The 19,672-nt window shown below is 40.9% G+C and overlaps 1 protein-coding gene across 2 annotated transcripts in view; it reads right to left on the reverse strand.

The window, feature by feature from the left end:
- Positions 1 to 19,672, reverse strand: part of PIK3CB (phosphatidylinositol-4,5-bisphosphate 3-kinase catalytic subunit beta) — a 120,449-nt gene that overhangs the window by 57,793 nt on the left and 42,984 nt on the right. For both annotated transcript variants that reach the window (XM_060242167.1, XM_060242166.1), the window contains exons 4-5: positions 8,443 to 8,626; positions 4,621 to 4,846 (exon numbers count right to left, since the gene is read on the reverse strand). In XM_060242167.1, coding sequence (XP_060098150.1) covers positions 4,621 to 4,846; positions 8,443 to 8,595 — 379 coding nt within the window. In that variant the 5' untranslated portion in view covers positions 8,596 to 8,626. The remainder of the gene's footprint in view (positions 1 to 4,620; positions 4,847 to 8,442; positions 8,627 to 19,672) is intronic.

A 19,672-nucleotide genomic window follows, 5' to 3' on the forward strand; every position in this document is an offset into this window, starting at 1 on the left:
AAATGGCTTCATTATTAAGGGCTAAATTAATAGTGATTGGTGTTTGCTACACACTGGTGTTTGCTACAATGAATACAGCAACACATGAAGAGGAAAGATCTACTTATAAATATTCAGTGGATATATACCATGATCTATGGGTATATACCTGCAGCCCTTAACATGTATGCTGACACCTTGTTTAAAGACATGTCTCCCTTTGTCATATAGCATAAATGAACTTTTACAAAGAGATTTTAAGAGGCCTTATTTTCCTGCTATAAATGTATTCTTTTATTTAGATTTATATTCCGCTTTCCCCAAGAATGTGCTCAGAGTGAATCACATCATAGACAGATAACAGATGCATTAACGAAATATATAAAACAATTTAAAACAGTTAAGTCATACAGTTTAAAAACAGGCAACAGTATAACCTCAATACACAGTTTCAACTAGAGTGATCAGATACAGAGATCTTATCTGGGCAAAATAATGATGGAGAGGTTCAGCGAGGGAGGTCGACTTCATTGGATGTCTTTTGCCTCAACCAAAGGCCTGGTGGAACAGCTCCATCTTACAGGCCCTGTAGAATGGTAGTAAGTCCCACAGGGCCCTGATCTCAAGCAAGAGCATGTTCTACCAGGCCAGGGCTGGGGCTGAAAAAGCCCTAGCTCTGTTTGAGGCTAGACAGATGTCCCTCGGGCTGGAGAGAACCAGATGTTGATAGACTGATCGCAATGCTTCCAGGGGCACATATGGGGAGACGTGGTTCCCTCAGGTATGATGGTCCTTAATCATGCAAGGCTCTAAAGATCAGAACCAGTACCTTAAATGTGAGAAGAATTAAAGCCTGGGTTTTTTAGATTTGGGAGGGGATAACCAGCTACCTAAACAAAGAGCATTAGGAATGTTGGACAGGCTGTGCGTCAGTATGGACATGTTAACATTCAGTATGCTGTTGAAATCTAAACAAAACTTGTAGTCTTTGTACCTAGACCAACAACTATCCATTGTTTTGATGACAGGGTTGGTCTCACTAGTGACTATTTTTAATTACAGTATACAATAGCAAGTGAGTAATCTGTCAATTCACATAAGAATGAAACATTCTGTTCTGAGAGCCAGTTTGGTGTAGTGGTTAAGTGTGCAGACTCTTATCTGGGAGAACCGGGTTTGATTCCCCACTCCTCCACTTGCACCTGCTGAAATGGCCTTGGGTCAGCCATAGCTCTGGCAGAGGTTGTCCTTGAAAGGGCAGCTGCTGTGAGAGCCCTCTCCAGCCCCACCCACCTCACAGGGTATTTGTTGTGGGGGAGGAAGGTAAAGGAGATTGTGAGCCGCTCTGAGACTCTTCGAAGTGGAGGGCGGGATATAAATCCAATATCTTCTTCTTCTTATCTTCTTTAAAAATCCACAATAGTAACTGACCTATAGTTAAGTTTCTGCCTGCTATAAGATGCCCAACTGCGTATGACAATTTTTTAAAAAAGAAACCTGTTAAGATGACATGCACTGTATAAAAGAGTACAATCAGAAACCTCATGTGGGTCTTTAAAAGTTTTCATATACCACAAACACATAATATTAACTATCAGAGATTGAAGGTTACAAGTGCCATAGTCACATGTCATTTTCTGGTGCTTCTCTCTTTCATACTGGGAGAATATACTATACATGGTTCTGCCAGTATGTATCACTGCCATTTCATTAAAAGGACAATGTGCATATCTTACATATTCAGCATAAAGAGACACAAAACTATGAAGAAAAACAAAAAGATTTGGGTTTCTGATATCATGAACTGTGGCTGGACATGCACTGCCCACAACAAATGGCAATTTTATGTATCGATGATGACTTCCAGTACACCTTTGTATGTGTTATGTGCTATCAAGTTGCTTCTAGCTTATGAATTTGTGACCTCTAAGATGTCCTATCATTAACAACCTTGCTGAAATCTTGCAAACTGCAGGTCATGACTTCCTTTATTGAATCAATCTATCTCATGTTGGGTCTTTCTCTTTCCTGCTGCCTTCTTAGCATTACTGTTTTTTTACAGTGAGTCATGGCTTCTCATAAAGTGACTGAAGTCCAATAGCCTCAGTTTAGCTTCTAGGGAAGGTTCAGGCTTCATTTGATCTAGAACCTACTTATTGGTCTTTTTGTGGGGAATGGGGAATATTATGGCATGAATTAGCTTGATCTTGGCCACCAGGAACACATTCTTACACATAAAGATCTTTTCTAGCTCCTTCATGGCTGCCCTTCCCAGTCTCAAGTTCCTGATTTCTTGCTTTCAGTCTTCCTTTTGGTTGATGATTGAGCCAAGGAACAGAATTTTGATAACAATTTAATTTTCTTTGTTGGCAATCTTGAATTGTGTAATTGCTCCACAGTCATTACTTCTCGATGTGCAGTTGTAATCCTGCTTTGGCACTTTCTGCTTTAACCTTCAGCCTTACTCATTTCAAATAGCCCTCAGTATTTTCTGCCTGCAATGTGATATAATCTGAATATTTCAAACTGTCAATGTCCCTTCCACCAGTTTTTACTCCACCTTCATAAAAATCCAATCCAGTTTTCCTTATATGTTCTGTATACAGACTGAACAGATAGGGAGATAAAATACATCCTTGATGCCTTTGACAACTGAGAACCATTTGGTTTCTCCGTATTCTGACCTAACAGTAGCCTCTTGTCCAGAGTATAAATTGTGCATCTAAACAACCAGGTGTTGTGGCACACCCATTTCTTTTAAAACTATCCAGAGCTTTTCATGATTCACACAATGAAAAGCTTTGCTATGAAAAACAAGCTGATTTTTTTTCTGAAATTCTCCCATGTGCTCCTGTAATTAATCGAAATTTGCAATATGATCTCTAATGGGACTTCCTTTTCTGAATCCAGTCTGGGCATCTCACATTTCTCTTTCCATATATGGTAATAGTCTTTTTGTAAGATTTTGCACATCAGTTTGCTTGCATGAGAAATTAATGTAATGGTCCAATAGTTCATAAGAACATAAGAACATAAGAGAAGCCATGTTGGATCAGGCCAACGGCCCATCCAGTCCAACACTCTGTGTCACACAGTGGCAAAAAAAATTATATATACACACACACTGTGGCTAATAGCCACTGATGGACCTGTGCTCCATATTTTTATCTAAACCCCTCTTGAAGGTGGCTATACTTTATACACCATTATGCAAGACAAGAGCACCAGAAATGTAACACCTTGAAAGGAGCTACCATTATTAATGGCTTATTGCAAGGGATAGCAATCTCAGAGGATTATTCAGCTGTCTCTACAGGAAGCCATATACATGGGTGCCAATAAAAGCCACCATTCAGCAAAGACTCTCTGAGGCACACCGTGATTGCCAGGCACTGATTCCCATAGGGAAACATGTGCTTGAATCATGGTGAACTTGCTTTCCAGAAACCTCTGTGACTGAGATAAAGTGAGAGAAGTGGTGATTATACAACTTTATCCCACAGCTGTAGTTAAAGATGGTTTGCCAACAATGTGATTGTAGCTTTAAGTTTGTTTTAAAATATACTGAAGGCTTCATGAAGCTAAATTTTTCTAGGTGACTGAGTTGCCTATCTGTTTTTCTTTCTTTAAAAAAATTGTTTGGTTAGGCTACAGTTCTAAGACACTTCCATGGGAGTAAGCCTCAAACATCCTGATTTGCTCAAGCTTGTCAAGGCTTAGGAGCTAAGAATCTCAACCACAGTTAGTACTTGAATGGGAGATTACTCGGGAAGACAGGAGATGCTGTGCAGAGAAAGGCAATGACAATCCAACCCTGCTCATCTGGTGCTTGGAATACCCCATGGAGTTACCATGGGGTTACAACTCAGTGACATCTTCTTTTTACTTTCAAGTAGATCTGCTTAGGATTTAAACCTGATTTCTTGGTAAAGTTATTGATTTGCCACTTCCAAATATTATTATTATTTTGAATTTTACTGGGAATTTTAGATTATATTTTAAATTGCTATTTATGATTATGCTATTGTTTGTTGCACAAATGTAATTCACAATGTGTTTTTATTTTGTAAACTGGCTTAGGAGCAGCATGCTGAGAGTCAGTCAAAACCTTTTTTAAATAAAATAAATTAAAATAAATTAAAAACACATTCTCTTGTGAAGGAAAATTACACTCCCTATTCCTACAAAGGATATAGAAAATCCTCTTTCTGTGTTACATGTTGACAAACAGTAGTGGTCCTTTAATACACTTCTACAATGAATCAAAATAATCTTCATAACTTTCATTTCCAAAACCTGGAAATGGCCCTGCTTCATCCATGCTTAATGAACTCTAAATGGGAAATGCTATGACAATGATAAGTTAGTAAGACAACAAATTGATTTGAATACCTTCTTCATCTTTATTAATATTAAACTATTTCAGTTTGCACATTTTCAAAGCATCAGTTGGAGCAATGAAAATATACAATACAAACAGCAAGTAATACTTAGGATGACCCCATCAAGGAAGGGTGGTCAAAAACAAAAAATTAACTGCAACTTCTTTCAAGGAAGAATTCACTGTCTTGTTTCAACTCATCTATATTTTAAGCTCTTTTAATGCTGCCTCTTCCCAAAGACAAGAATATTGATATCTACCTTTTCCTATGAGGACACCTATCTTGGAATCCAATTTGTCCCCTGGATCACAGCTTCTTGTAATTAGTTGAAGGACAGGAAGGAATGGTCGAACATCACAGAGCCTTCGTGTCTCATCTTCCAGTTCCTCACGTACTGCTGTTTGATTCACACAGGAAAACATATAGGAGTCTATCTCCATAAGAAGATGGAACAGAGGGTAGTTGTGTGCTTGCTTCCATAAGAGCTGCAAAGAAGCAAAGACTATGGAAGTGGAATACCTTTTTAAAAAATAAAATCCACTCACTGGACAGTAAGATCTCCATCAACTCTACATACAGCATATACAGTACATTTCAGTGTTACCCTTCCAATCCCGTCCAGAGGCCATTTTAAAGAAATGTGCTTAAATCAAATCCAGCTGAGCCAAGCCTCCAAATAGGTCATGCACCTAATTTAAACGGATACAGCTATTTTAAAAAGTAAATATTACGGTTGAAAGAAAGCTTGTTCTCAGTGCTCTAGGACCATTCTAGAATAAAAAGCCAGTAATAAAATGTGCCCTTGTCAGTGTCTTATATTCTGGTTAAAGGGAGTGCTAGGGTTTCATACCTTTCCTGAGAGGTGACCTCTCTCCAATGTTCTTTCTGTCTGTCTGCTTTTATATGGGTCTGGCAATGACACTCCTGAAAAAGGAGTTACTACCAGGTGGAACCAGCTGGTCACTGAGACTTCTGGGTTCCTATGTCAAACAGCTCTCAGTAGCTGTGGTTTTGCCATCTGCCTATGTTGGATTTGGCGGTGTCAGATTTGTTCATAGCTATGGGACTAAACAGCAGAGAGATCCCTTGTCGTATCATATGTCCCTATGGCACCTAGCTCATGAGAACATAAGAACATAAGAGAAGCCATGTTAGATCAGGCCAATGGCCCATCCAGTACAACACTGTGTGTCACACAGTGGCAAAAATTTTTTTTTTATATTTATACACACACACACACCCTGTGGCTAATAGCCACTGATGGACCTGTGCTCCATATTTTTATCTAAACCCCTCTTGAAGGTGGCTATGCTTGTGGCCGCCACCACCTCCTGTGGCAGTGAATTCCACATGTTAATCACCCTTTGGGTGAAGAAATACTTCCTTTTATCCGTTTTAACCTGTCTGCTCAGCAATTTCATCGAATGCCCATGAGTTCTTGTATCGTGAGAAAGGGAGAAAAGTACTTCTTTCTCTACTTTTTCCATCCCATGCATTATCTTGTAAACCTCTATCATGTCACCCTGCAGTCGACGTTTCTTCAAGCTAAAGAGTCCCAAGCGTTTCAGCCTTTCTTCATAGGGAAAGTGCTCCAGCCCTTTAATCATTCTAGTTGCCCTTTTCTGGACTTTCGCCAATGCTATAATATCCTTTTTGAGGTGCGGCGACCAGAACTGCACACAGTACTCCAAATGAGACCGCACCATCGATTTATACAGGGGCATTATGATACTGGCTGATTTGTTATCAGTTCCCTTCCTAATAATTCTCAGCATGGTGTTGGCCGTTTTTATTGCAAACGCACACTGTCTTGACATTTTCAGTGAGTTATCTACCATGACCCCAAGATCTCTCTCTTGGTCAGTCTTTGCCAGTTCACACCCCATCAACTTGTATTTGTAGCTGGGATTCTTGGCCCCAATGTGCATTACTTTGCACTTGGCCACATTGAACCGCATCTGCCACGTTGACGCCCACTCACCCAGCCTCAACAGATCCCTTTGGAGTTCCTCACAATCCTCTCTAGTTCTCACCACCCTGAACAATGTAGTGTCATCCGCAAACTTGGCCACTTCACGGCTCACTCCCAACTCTAAATCATTTATGAACAAGTTAAAGAGCATGGGACCCAGTACCGAGCCCTGCGGCACCCCACTGCTTACCGTCCTCCACTGAGAAGACTGCCCATTTATACTCACTCTCTGCTTCCTATTACTCAGCCAGTTTTTGATCCACAAGAGGACCTGTCCTTTTACTCCATGACTCTTAAGCTTTCTAAGGAGCCTTTGATGAGGAACTTTATCAAAAGCTTTCTGGAAGTCAAGGTAAACAACATCTATTGGGTCTCCTTTGCCCACATGTTTGTTCACCCCCTCAAAGAAATGTAACAGGTTAGTGAGGCAAGATCTTCCCTTACAGAACCCATGCTGAGTCTTCCTCAATAACCTGTGTTCATCACTGTGCCTACTCATTCTGTCCTTGATAATGCTTTCTACCAACTTTCCTGGTATTGAAGTCAGACTGACTGGCCTGTAATTTCCCGGATCTCCTCTGGAACCCTTTTTAAAGATGGGGGTGACATTTGCTACCTTCCAGTCCTCAGAAACGGAGGCAGATTTCAATGAAAGATTACAGATTTTTGTTAGAAGATCCACAAGTTCAACTTTGAGTTCTTTCAGAACTCTCGTATGTATGCCATCTGGACCCGGTGACTTATTAGTTTTTAATTTGTCTATCAGTTGTAGGACCTCCTCTTTTGTCACCTCAATCTGACTCAGGTCTTTCAACACCCCTTCCAAAATTAGTGGTTATGGGGCGGGCAAAAAGTTCTCATCTTCCACAGTGAAGACGGAGGCAAAAAATGCATTCAGCTTCTCAGCCATTTCCCTATCCTCCTTCAGTAATCCTTTTACCCCATGGTCATCCAAAGGCCCCACTGGCTCCCTGGCTGGTTTCCTACTTCTAATATATTTGAAGAAATTTTTATTGTTGGTCTTTATGTTTTTTGCAATATGCTCCTCATAGTCCCTTTTTGCCTGCCTGATCACAGTCTTGCATTTGATTTGCCACAGCCTGTTTGATTTGCCACAGCCTTTTACTAATCTCACTTGGACTGGTTTTCCACCGCTTAAAGGAGTCCTTCTTACCTTTTACAGCTTCCATTACTTTGTTTGTTAACCACACAGGCCTTTTCTTATGCCTGTTTGTGCCTTTCCTAACTTGTGGTATGTATGAGGACATGATAGAGGTTTATAAAATTGTGCATGGGTTGGACAGAGTTTACAAAGATAATTTTTTCTCCTTCTCCCAAAAGCCTGCCTGCCTTGGCGGGGAGGGCGGGATATAAATAAAATATAAATAAATAAATAAAATAAAAATACTAGAAGCTGAGGGCATGCAATGAAATGAATAGTAGGTTCAGGATGAACAGAAGAAAATACTACTTTACATGAAGAGTGATTAAAATGTAGAATTCACTGCCAAAGGACATAATTATGGCCATAGGAATAAACAGCTTTAAAGACGGATTAGATAGATTCCTGGAGGATAAGTCTATAAATGGCTACTAGCTATGGTGATTAAAGGGAACCTCCACATTCAGAGAATCTAAACTTCTGAATCCCAGAGCCAGGATACAACATCAGGGGAAGATCTTGGACTCTATGGCCTGTTGTTGATTGTCCAGAGGAATTGGCTGGCCATTGTGTGACACAGGTTGCTAGACTAGATAGACCACTGGTCTGATTCAGCAAGGCTCTTCTTATGAGTTTTTCTTAAACATGATGTGACACATTTCAGTTCTATCACCATAATGCATATCTGCTATGGCATACAATCAAAACAATGAAGATACTCTAAAGTGTTTGTGCACTTTTATGGAAGCAGCCACAACAATGGGATGATATTCTCTGGATACAGCTTCCACAGATGCAAATATTATATAGGAATCTAATCTTAATGTACAAGGTCCTTAGTTATGACTGAAGTTGTACTAGGACTGCATGGTCCAAAACCCATATGGCTAGCAAGAAGAATTTGATGACAAATCAACAATGATAACTTAAAAGGCAGCCAACTTTACCTGCTTTATATGAGAAATGGTGGCATCACGAGGGACATCTAGACTGATATAGATTCCAGTGGGCAGGAGGCAGTCCACAGATATTGAGCCATCAGCTGCTATCTGTGAGTCTACTGCCCAGATGTCCAGGGTATCTGCCATGGCAGGAGGCATCGTAGATTTTAAATATCATAACCACATGGTCCTAATGGAGAAAACAAATTAAGACTCAATCATCTGAGAACTTGCCAGGTCAGAAATGAACACAAAAAAATCTAAGCCACACATAATACAATACAGAAACTTTATTAAATGAGACTGCCTTTTAAGGCTGTAGTTGTAATTAAAGTGTCAGTCCCAAACACACACACATACCACTATGAAATGAACAAGGACAAAAAAATGGAGCACAAGAGAACAACAGACAGGGAGAGGAACAGAGTAAAGGACACTTTCCACATTTCTTTAATTCCAATCTACTAGACAAAAGGTCCTGAAAGACATAAAGAGACTGCTATCTCAGTACACAGTCCTGATTAAAACCTTTGCAAAGGAGGGATTATAAAACTTTGAAATTAATAGTAAATGAAAATTAAAGAAATCAAAGTATTTTGCTTACAAGAATAGACTTTAAAGGAAAAGCAGTATCATAAAAGTGTATGAGAATGAATAAAACATTTAAACTAAAAAAGGGAGAGAACAAACTGAAGAACTAGTAAACAGTAATCCTAGAAGATCGTATGCAAGCAATGTTGTGTGTGAAGTGTGCCAGTCCAGGAATGGGGAGAAAACAGGTTCAAAATTCCATTCTGCCATGATCTTCAGCTGATGACCTTAAGCAAAGCACTCAACTTAACTACTTCAGAGGGTTACTGTGAGGATAATGAGGGAAGTAAGAGCTGTGTATGAAGTTCTAAGCTTCACAGAAAAAGAGGGATAAAATAATTGTGATACCTTAAATACCACAATAGAGTGAACAGTTTAATTTAGAAGTTTTAATATTTATAGATCCAGAGCCCCCTCTTTAAATTCAAACTGCTAGCCTACCATATAGGCCTAATTTCCCTCCTATGGACGTTAATTTTTCTGCTTCTCTCTCCCTACTCATTTTCTCCTTATGCCTACCATTTTTCTGAATTAGTTTACTTCCTATAGTTAAACTTTCTTTTCTTTGTTTTCCTGGTACAATCCAACGTTAGTTGGCCGATACAGAGAGAAGGACTAAAGTTCAAGCTGAAACAAAGCAAGAACAGTTGGGCAATGGAACAAAGTTATGGCACCTCCTCCCTGGATTTCAATAAAACATTGGACAGCCATGTTCTTGAGGTAGTTTAAGGCCAGTTCTCAGATGCAGAGGTGGCTTCAACATTCCACAGAGGGGAAGCTGCTTTGCAACTCATTCATGTTAACACAGGTAATTTTTTGCTACATTGCAAACAATTATACAGTATTAGGGTTTGTAGAATCTTTCGGGTTCAAGTGCCGTGTTCTACTGGAGAAAGTTTTTCTTCCAGACGTTTCGTTCTCAGCTGTGGAGAACATCCTCAGTGGCGTTGCAGCCGGAGCAGGCGCTCTGACCTTCTTGGCTGCTGTGCATTGAGTGAGGCCAGGGCTGCTGGAGAGCTGCTATTTCTAGGCTGGAGGGGGTGTGGTGAAAGGGCAATAGGTTTGTGGATGTGCCCATTGTTTGGTAGGGCTTCCTGGAAGGGTAGTGATAAGGAAACTGGCTGTTGAATGTGACCATTGTTCTGTGTTAATTGCTGGGAGGGTTGGAAGGGGTGTGAAGATAAGGAAGATGGTTGTTGACTGTGCTGATTGTTCTGTGCAATATGCTGGTTGTTCTGTGAATTTCTGCAATTTATAGTCTATAGGGTGTTTTGCAGAGCTGGATACCAAGATTGGTGGATAGAAATGCCTTCTTCCTTTCTGTTAAAGTTGTGCTGGTGTTTGTAAATCTCAATAGCTTCTCTGTTCAGGCGGGTATGATAATGTGAGGCCGTAGAAATTAATTATGTTACCAGCCGTGAAAACCTGAAATCTTTGATAATTATACAGTAAAATCTCTGAAGCTGTATGGGGAGAGCTAACACGAACATGCATGCCACATGGATGCTCATCCATGCTGAGCTGTTTTTAAGTGGTTAATACCCTGAATGTATTGTACAGATGCCTATTAAGTATGCTCTTTTGATATCCATTTCAGTCCTGTTATTTTAGGTGGGTTTTTTTAATAAGGCCTTTCTGACATTAAGTGTGTCCTGAAGAAGCAGAAACTGAGCTGAACCCCACTAGTTCAAATGCAGACTTGAAGATCAGTGGGATTTTTATAAGCAGCACAGTTCCAAGGAAGAGTCTCTTCTGTGGATATGCCTTTCCATAATTGTAAATCATGAAGCCAACTGTACAGAAAGTTGCCAGGAGAATGCATTCCAATTTGCAGTCAGTGTTTGGGGACCCTTTCAAGAAGCAAAAAATGAACACACACATTAGTTAGCAGAAGATAAGTTAGTGTTTTGTTCATCAATGAAACAAATTAGCTTCTTTCAGAAATGACATCCAATCCTCATTCTGCCTCTTGCCACTTGTTGATGGTAAAGGTCAGTGAAATGCAAGTATTAATACAGAATAACAGCACTTGTCACAGCCATGAGACTCCAGAGAGAATGAATCACAGGCCAAACTGTATAAATACAAGGCAATGCTGGTGAGTGACTAACCAACACTCCCACATACAGCAACTGAAACTGTGCCAAGCAGCCATCTGTATGGCAAACAGCAACATGAGAAGAATCTTAAACAGTTCTTTTTAAAAACTTTTGCTGGGGGCCATTTCAAGCAACTAAGCTCAGATCTATTTATACCTACCCTCAATGTAAAAACAACTTCCTATATAAAAAGGAGGAAGCAAATAAAGCACTCAACACGAGCATTTCCAGCATCCCATTAAAAGATTGATACCATTCGTAGTATTTCCTAACAGCAAACCTTTTTGAAAAATAGGTGGGGTATCTGCAAGATCAAAAAAGATTAATGTACCAGAATTTTAAAAAGTAATAATTATGTATGTATTCATCACCATTTTTATGTTAACTAGATGTTTTGCAAGAGGTATTGGCTAAGGAGGAAAAGCCTTTCAGTAGTTTCCATTGTGGAAGATCACAGAAGATGGTTATTGGAGAGGCTGAATCATCCCTTCGCCAAAGACATACATTATGGTGCGTCTCAGTTTTCAATTTTATTTCAAAATTCATTATGTATGCACCCATTAAACAACGTCATCCATATGGGAGTAGGTGGTCCTTTAGAGACATTGTTTCTGTTTATCTGCCTGGTATATATAAGACAATGCTTTTGAAGTGTGGTTTTTCCTTTGTTTTGGCATTTTGAGTAAACAAATATACCAGTAAGACCCCATCTCCCATTTTAATGTAAGAAGGTACAGAACCTAGCTATTTTAGACAAAAAAAAAAAGTAACTTTCCCCACCTCCTCACAAACTACCGACTATTCCTACCATACTATGCATCTCAAAAAGAACAGTCCTGCATGAAGAGAATCTAGCTGTTACCATTCGTAATCAACAGATTTTGCATAAATGTTGTTCTTATTTATTAGTATATATTAACACAGGAATAGGACTTGACAACCTTTGGTGCCTTGCTAAGATTGTAGTCTTATGTTTATCTCTCTGGAAATTAAATGCTACAGGAATCCAGGAACTATTATAACATAATGAGCTAAGAGAAGGATGAGCTGGAAGGCCCCCAGTTCAAATTGTTCCTCTGCCACAAATTCAGTAAGTCGCCTTTAGTCAGCCATTCTCTGCTTCTGCTCCCTATTTGCTCTGTGGCAAAAATAATGAAGCCCAACCTATCAGTCTGGTATAAAGCTTACAATAAAACAATGAGGGAATAAAGCACTTTGAACACTGTATACTTAATTATTATTAAGCAGTTATTCAGTGGGTCTTATACTGCTCACCTATAGAGTTATCAAGATTTGGGTAGCCCCAGAGATCTCCCAGGATTACTACTGATCTCCAGACTACACAGAGCAGTTCACCCAGAGAAAATCACTGGGTTTTTTTTTTGGGGGGGGGGGGGGTGGACTCTATGGAATCATATCCCACTATAGTCCTTCTCCTCCCCAAACCCTGCCCTCTCCAGGCTCTACCCTGAAATCTCCAGGAACTTCCTAACCTAGAGCTGGTAACTCTACTAACATATCTATTTGGAAGTCAGAAACTTAGTGTGATTTTATTTACCTTATGGTCTTATGAACTTTATATTGAACAAATATATTCTTGTTCTGTGGAAGGGGATATAAGTAATGATAACAAAATGACTTAAATTGAATGGAAATTCCTGCCTCTGTTCTGCTCATCTTTCTTTCTTTCTTTTTTTTTTTTTTGGTAATTCTTAGTTTGCTTCTCTATTACTTTATTATGAGGCTGCCAGGGGTGGCTCTAGATGGAGCTCGTCTCCCCAGCTCAATACAATCTCAAAACCTCTGGGCTGAAGAAGATACTGCTGGAAGGTACACATAAGATACTAAAGAACAGAAAAGGAAAATGGTTCAAAATAATTTGGTATATTCTTTTGGTGAAATTCTTTCTTGTTCAGTTCAGATTCTAAAGGCTGTATTTCTATAAGCAAAAGGGTACACAACTGGAAAGATCTTACACATCTGTGAACAAGTCCAGTATCTACTACTCATTTGGAGGACATTTTCTAGGCAAACATGTTTGAGATCAGGCTGTCAATCTAACAGCATATAAAAAACTAAACCCAAACAAAAACACACTGAAGTCTGTAAAAGCTCAATTATTTTTCTACCTTCAGCTGGTTTCAAAAAGCTAGGCTTGTAATAATTTATGAGCCTCTGTAAAACTGCCATGAACTTTAACAACAACATTAATGAGCTACCGTAAATGAGGGCTTCCCTTTGATAGTACCATGCATTAAGTAACTGCTCAATAAAAATGAGTGTCCTTTTGGTCTGCATGTTAATTTCTGATATTTCACAAGTTTACTAGAAACACACAGAAAGGAGAGTTATTGTTGAGAATTTATTGTGGTTGTTGACCAAGCAAGTCCTTTATAGTTGCACAAATGTAAATTTCATTAGTTTGAATATTCCACAGATAGGACAGATGCTGCTGAAGAAAAGATTTTTTTAAAGAAGATGTAAGTGCAATGAACACATTCAACAAACAATTTACATCTTTAGCTTAATAGTCAGTTTTAGTCCATCAGTGCTCCTTTGAAGGGAATGAGCCTTGTAGTATGGCACTTCCTTTGACTAGGCATCATTTCTTAAGAAACTATTAGGGAAAGGCTGGGATATCTATCCCCAGAGAAGTCAGTCACTCATAAGAAGGGCTACTAACACAGCAAAGCAACTTTCTTCCAGGATAGGGATTGCCAACCTTTATAGAAGGTCTGGAGTTCTTATAATTACAAGTGATCTTCAAACCACACAGATATATCTCCATGGACCAAATGGCAGTTTCAGAGGCAGATTCTATGGCAGACCATAGATTCTAGGTAAAAACACCTTCCTCAAACCCCTTCACAGGCAATGTCCCCAAATCTCCAGGAATTTCCCACACTGGAGCTGGCAACTCCATTCTAAGAGCCCCATGAAGGAATTGAAGCAATTGAGGACAGACATTTTATAATAACCTTCTCCCATGCTCACCCCCATCTGAAGAACATGAACATGACATGGGGGTGTCTAAATACAATTAGGATGGTCTGCCCCTGGACCCTAATGGATCCATTATGAGCTTGTTAACTATGTCACACATATTTCTAGGGTCTCTGCCTGGTTGACGCACATTGGGACAAAAAATCCTAACTTCAAGCATAGATTAATTTGTGGAGACTGAGAAGGAAAAAGATACTGAGGTTGTAGTGGATAGCTCAATGAAAGTGTCAACCCAGTGTGCTTCAACAGTGAAAAAAACCCCAAACTATGTTATGGATTATTAGGAAAGGGATTGAGCATAAAGATGGCCAACGTTTGTGATGCCCCTGTATATTATTGATTGATTGATTGATTGCACTTATATCCCACCTTACCCAGACGGGCTCAGGGCGACTAACAACAGTCACAATTCGATGACAGATTCATATTATAACAATAAAACATTATTAAAATATTAAAACAGTTTAAATACAGTTCAGATGGCGTTCTGTTTGTTTTGGATTAATTTGTAATGATATTGTGGGGTAGACAGTACACACCCCCATAAATGTTAAAGCACCTCCATCTAGTTATTAAAAGCCTGCCTGAACAGATATGTCTTACAGGCCCTGCGGAATTGTGATAAATCCCGCAGGGCCCTAGTCTGCTCAGGGAGGGCATTCCAGAGGGCAGGCGCAGCCACGGAAAAGGCTCTTGCCCTTGTGGTGGTCAAACGGGCATCCTTTAGCCCGGGGCTCTTTAACAGATTTAACGAGCTTGATCGTAGTGCTCTCTGGGGCTCATGTGGGGAAAGGCGGTCCCGAAGGTAGACAGGTCCCAAGACATATAGGGCTTTAAAGGTCATAACCAGCACTTTGAACTGGGCTCGTAACACTTCAGGCAACCAGTGCAGCGTCTTCACTGCAGGTTGGATGTGCACTCGTAAAGGCAGCTCCAATACCAACCTGGCCGCAGCATTCTGCACCAGCTGCAGCTTCAGGGTCTGAGTCAAGGGCAGCCCCATGTAGAGGGTGTTACAGTAGTCTATTCTTGAGGTGACCATTGCATGAATTACTGTAGCCAAGTCGCTGCATTCCAGGTGTGGAGCCAACTGTCTTATCTGCCTATGATGACAGAATGTAGATCTGGCAGTGGCTGCCATCTGGGCCTCCATAGTTAATGAAGGTTCCAGGAGAACCCCTAAACTCTTGACCCTCAAAGCTGGCATTAAGGGCGTCCCATCAAAGGTCAGTAAAGGGATGTCTCTTCCCTGGCCTCCTCAGCTTAGGTACAGAACCTCTGTCTTTGCTGGATTCAATTTCAGTCGACTTTGAGCCATTTCACAGTGGCTTGTAATGCCCAATTCAGATTTTCTGGGACGCAGTCAGTCTAGCCACCCATCAGAAGGTAGAGCTGGGTATCATCCGTATATTGGTGACATCCCAGCCCATAGCTCCGGGCAATCTGGGCGAGGGGGTGCATGTAGATGTTAAATAGTGTTGGAGAGAGAACCACCCCCCCCCCGAGGCACTCCACACACTAGTGGGTGTCTCCATGACGACTTCTCCCCACTGCCACCCTCTGTCCCCGACCTTGGAGAAAAGAGGTAAGCCATAGGAGGGCAGACCCCTGAATCCCCGTTTCGGCAAGACAGTGTGACAGCAGCTGGTAGTCAACTGTATCAAAAGCAGCCAACAGATCTAATAACAACAGCACTGCCGATCCGCCTTGATCCAGATGTCTTAGAAGATCATCCAAGAGGGCAACGAGTACTGTCTCCGTCTCATGTCCCAGGCGAAAATTGGACTGAAATGGGTCTAATGCAGAAGTGTCATTCAAAAACACCTGTAGCTGCGCTGCCACTGCCCTCTCAATGACTTTACCCAAAAATGGCAAATTCGACATCGGTTGATAGTTGGCCAATTCGACTGGGTCTAAAGATGTTTTTTAAAAAAGTGGATGAACCACTGCTTCCTTGAGGGGCGTAGGGAAAGTCCCTTCTGTCAAGGACCTATTAATGATCTGTTGAAGTAGCAGCAATAATTCCGTCTGGCACGCCCTTACCAGCCAGGATGGACATGGGTCCAGATTGCAAGTAGTCAGACGCACACGGAACAGAGGACCTTGTCAACTTCCCTCAGACCAAGTGGAACGAAATGGTCCAGCGTTGAAACATGTGACAGGCTTGGGGCCTCGAGTTCACGTACTGTATCTAAATTGGCGGGGAGGTCCCGGTGGAGTGTATCTCCTTATCTGCGAAATAATCAGCAAAAGCCTCACAGCCTATATCCAATTCCCCATCATTTGGCTTGCTCTGTGGCAAGTTTAACCGAATCGTACTAAATAATTGAGCTGGGCAAGAGTTCGCAAATGCAATCTGGGCTGTGAAGTAAGCCTTCTTTGTAGCTTTGATTGCCATCTCATAGGACTTCATAAACAGCCTATAAGATGTTCTTGCAAGTACGCCGCCAACGCCTCTCTAGCCATCTTAGTTGCTGTTTCATCAGCCGCAGTTCCGGGGTATACCACAGTGCCAGCTGAGCATGGCTATGAAGAGGGTGCCGGGGGGCGATCTCGTCAATGGCTGCGGAGAGTTGTTGGTGCCACGCCTCCGCTAGGCCATCTAGTGAGTCGCCAGAGGGCCAAGGATCCTGTAGTGCCATCTGAAACCGCATAAGATCCATCTGACTCCGCGGGCGAGCCAAAATATGCTCGCTGCCTAGACAGGGTTGTGGAAATGCAGCCATATGGGCCTTTAGGGCATAGTGGTCTGACCACTGCTGAGGCAGTAATTTTGTACACTGTAACTCCTGCCACAAAGATCAAATCCAGCATGTGCCCGGCCCGATGGGTAGTAGTTGTAACTTATTGGGAGAGCCCTAGTGTCGCCATGGATGACACTAGGTCCGTTGCCCTAATGGAGTCCGCATCATCAGCGTGGACGCTGAAGTCATCCAGGACTATAAGCCGTAGTTACTCCTGCTACAGCCTCCATCAGAGCCAGTAGGGCACCGGCTGGTGAGCTAGGCATTCGGTACACCAGCCAGAGAGCCAATTTTTCTCCCTCATCCCATAATAGGCCAACACGCTCAATGCCAGAGAACGTGGGAGGTGGGAGTGCCTGAAAGGGAGTGCCTGAAAGGAATAAGCCTCCCGTATCAGCAGTGCCACCCCTCCCACCCACCCCCCCGCCCGCTAGTCCGTGACTGGTATAGAGTTATGGTGAGGCCTCATTTGGAATACTATATACAATTCTGGTCACTGCATCTCAAAAAGAACACTGCAGAACTTGGGAAAAGTACAGAGGATGGCAACCAAAATGATTAGGGGGTTGGAACACCTTCCCTATGAGGAAACACTGAAGAGTCTGAGACTTTTCAGTTTTGAAAGTAGATGACTAATTTTTCAGTATTAATGAAGCTGCTATAGTCAAGGTAATGAATATTTGCTTTCCTGAGTTAAGATAAACAGCAGTTCATGGTTTCTTTTGGGCCTCAGTAGAAACACTCAATGCCCCCTTCCCGGATAGCTATGAAGCTAACTGGCAAGAAATCATTGTTTGGATGTCTGTGGCTGCTCTGTCTGATTTTACTTAGAGATTCTGTGATACGCGAAACCTGGCTCATGAACAAAAACAAAGTAGAGGATTTACCACAAGTATATTTTTTCAAGACTTGTCATATTTAGACAGTATAATTTTTACTATAGAACATATTTGTTATACCAAAGAACTGTGAAAGTATGATATTTGGAGATGTTAAAACAGCCACTAAATGTGGCTTTCATTTCGTTCAGAAACTTAAGAGTTTGCACGAACTCAGTATTAACACACGTACTACTTTTGTAAAGTAAGTACTTTTGTAAGTAAAGTACTACTTTCGGTTTCTTAAACTATTTAAATAAATGTCAGAAAATTTAGTCAGGAAAACTTACATAATTCACCAAACAAACTTTCTCCTTCAGAACAGAATATAGGTATCATAAGAAACAAATATGTGAGCAGTTAAGCTCCTGGTCAAATCTTACCTTGCCAAGAACTCAACCAGGTAGTCTTACATGCAATACAGTGTCTCTCAGAGATGTGAAGCCTCCTCAAACAAGAAAAAACAGTTCCCCCTAGTCTCCTCTCCCCCATATTTTTCAAATGTTGGGGAGCGCTGAAAAAAACTCATAAAATATTTTCTCTTTTACAATGCGTTAACTATTTTAAAGACAATGCAGGCATGCTGTAGATGCACAGATATCTTAAATTCCAGCTGTATTTCTGCACCTAGAAAAATAATTAATCTTCATGGGGGCAACATGGGGGCAACTGCTTTTGAACTGTTGCATGCCTTCTGCTGTCCTTTTGACATGACTGTACTCTTGTGGTTGACCTTTTCACCTATCCCTCAAACTACTGTGAAACATATACCTACAGACTAGTTAGCTTACTGCCCTACGCTGTTGCAGGGGTATGGATTCAGAGGGGTTGGGGCAAAAACTGCACCAAAGCCTCACACAAAAACTGAAAGTTTTGTTGAAAACTGAGCTCTTTCTAACCACTGGCCACAGAAGAAAGAAGACAGCATCTAGCTGGAATTACAGCTCATTTTGCCGATATTATTTATGACCGTGTGATCTTTTTTCTTATCAAATAATGCTTTATGTAGTTTACCATAAAGCTTGTGCTTTCTATTTAATTCCCCTACTTTTTAGTTAGGAAAGTTAAGGTACATGTACTAAGGCAGCACAGGATGCATCAGCTTGCTGTCAAGTATTGGGCATATTTGCAATTTTGCTTGTAGCAAACTAAAGCATGTATATTTTTTTTAATCCGTACATATAACAAATATTACAATTTAATATGCTAAGTTACAAATGACGTATTCTATGTTGTTAAAGCAGTAAAATTTGTTTAGGTTTGATAGGACAGGAAATATTGCAAATATTTCAATTGTTCCCCAAATTTCCAGTTTTCTGGGAAAAGCAGTTTTTTCCTGTGGCTTCAAAATTTCCTGAAATTGTGTTTCTCTACACTCTCTCATCCTCTGTCTCCCATCTACATTACAGTGATAGCAATATTGACATACATTATAGAATTACCAAACGGATTTTTGCAATATTGGCTGCACTCAGGTGTCAAGAGCCATAGCTTGTTGTGATTGTTCTCATTAGGGATGGGCACAGATTGAACCACAAACTGGGCTGGTTTGTGTTTTCTGAACCAGGGGGTCAGGAGAATGTTCCTCCCACAAACCTTCAGGGAGGGTTCATGCCTTCTCTCCAAGACTCGGCTTCCCCAGGCACCCCATGGTTGTGGGGCTCCTGGGGAAGCCAAGGGAAGGCAGTTTATCCTTGAATGACAGGAATCTCTCCAATTCGCATCAATACTTGTATTTCTAAAATTCTTAAAATAACTGATACCAGCAACAAAACCATTCTTTCCTAAATTACAAATTAGTTCAAGTATGATTAAAGTAGCAGGAAAAACAGAACAGCTGTATCCTGTAAATTCTCCTACAAGATGGTTTTTAATCTGTAAACTTTAATTGTGACAATCTATGTTGTTATCCACCCTGAGC

Source organism: Heteronotia binoei, chromosome 6, assembly GCF_032191835.1.
Source record: "Heteronotia binoei isolate CCM8104 ecotype False Entrance Well chromosome 6, APGP_CSIRO_Hbin_v1, whole genome shotgun sequence".
Taxonomy (NCBI): domain Eukaryota; kingdom Metazoa; phylum Chordata; class Lepidosauria; order Squamata; family Gekkonidae; genus Heteronotia; species Heteronotia binoei.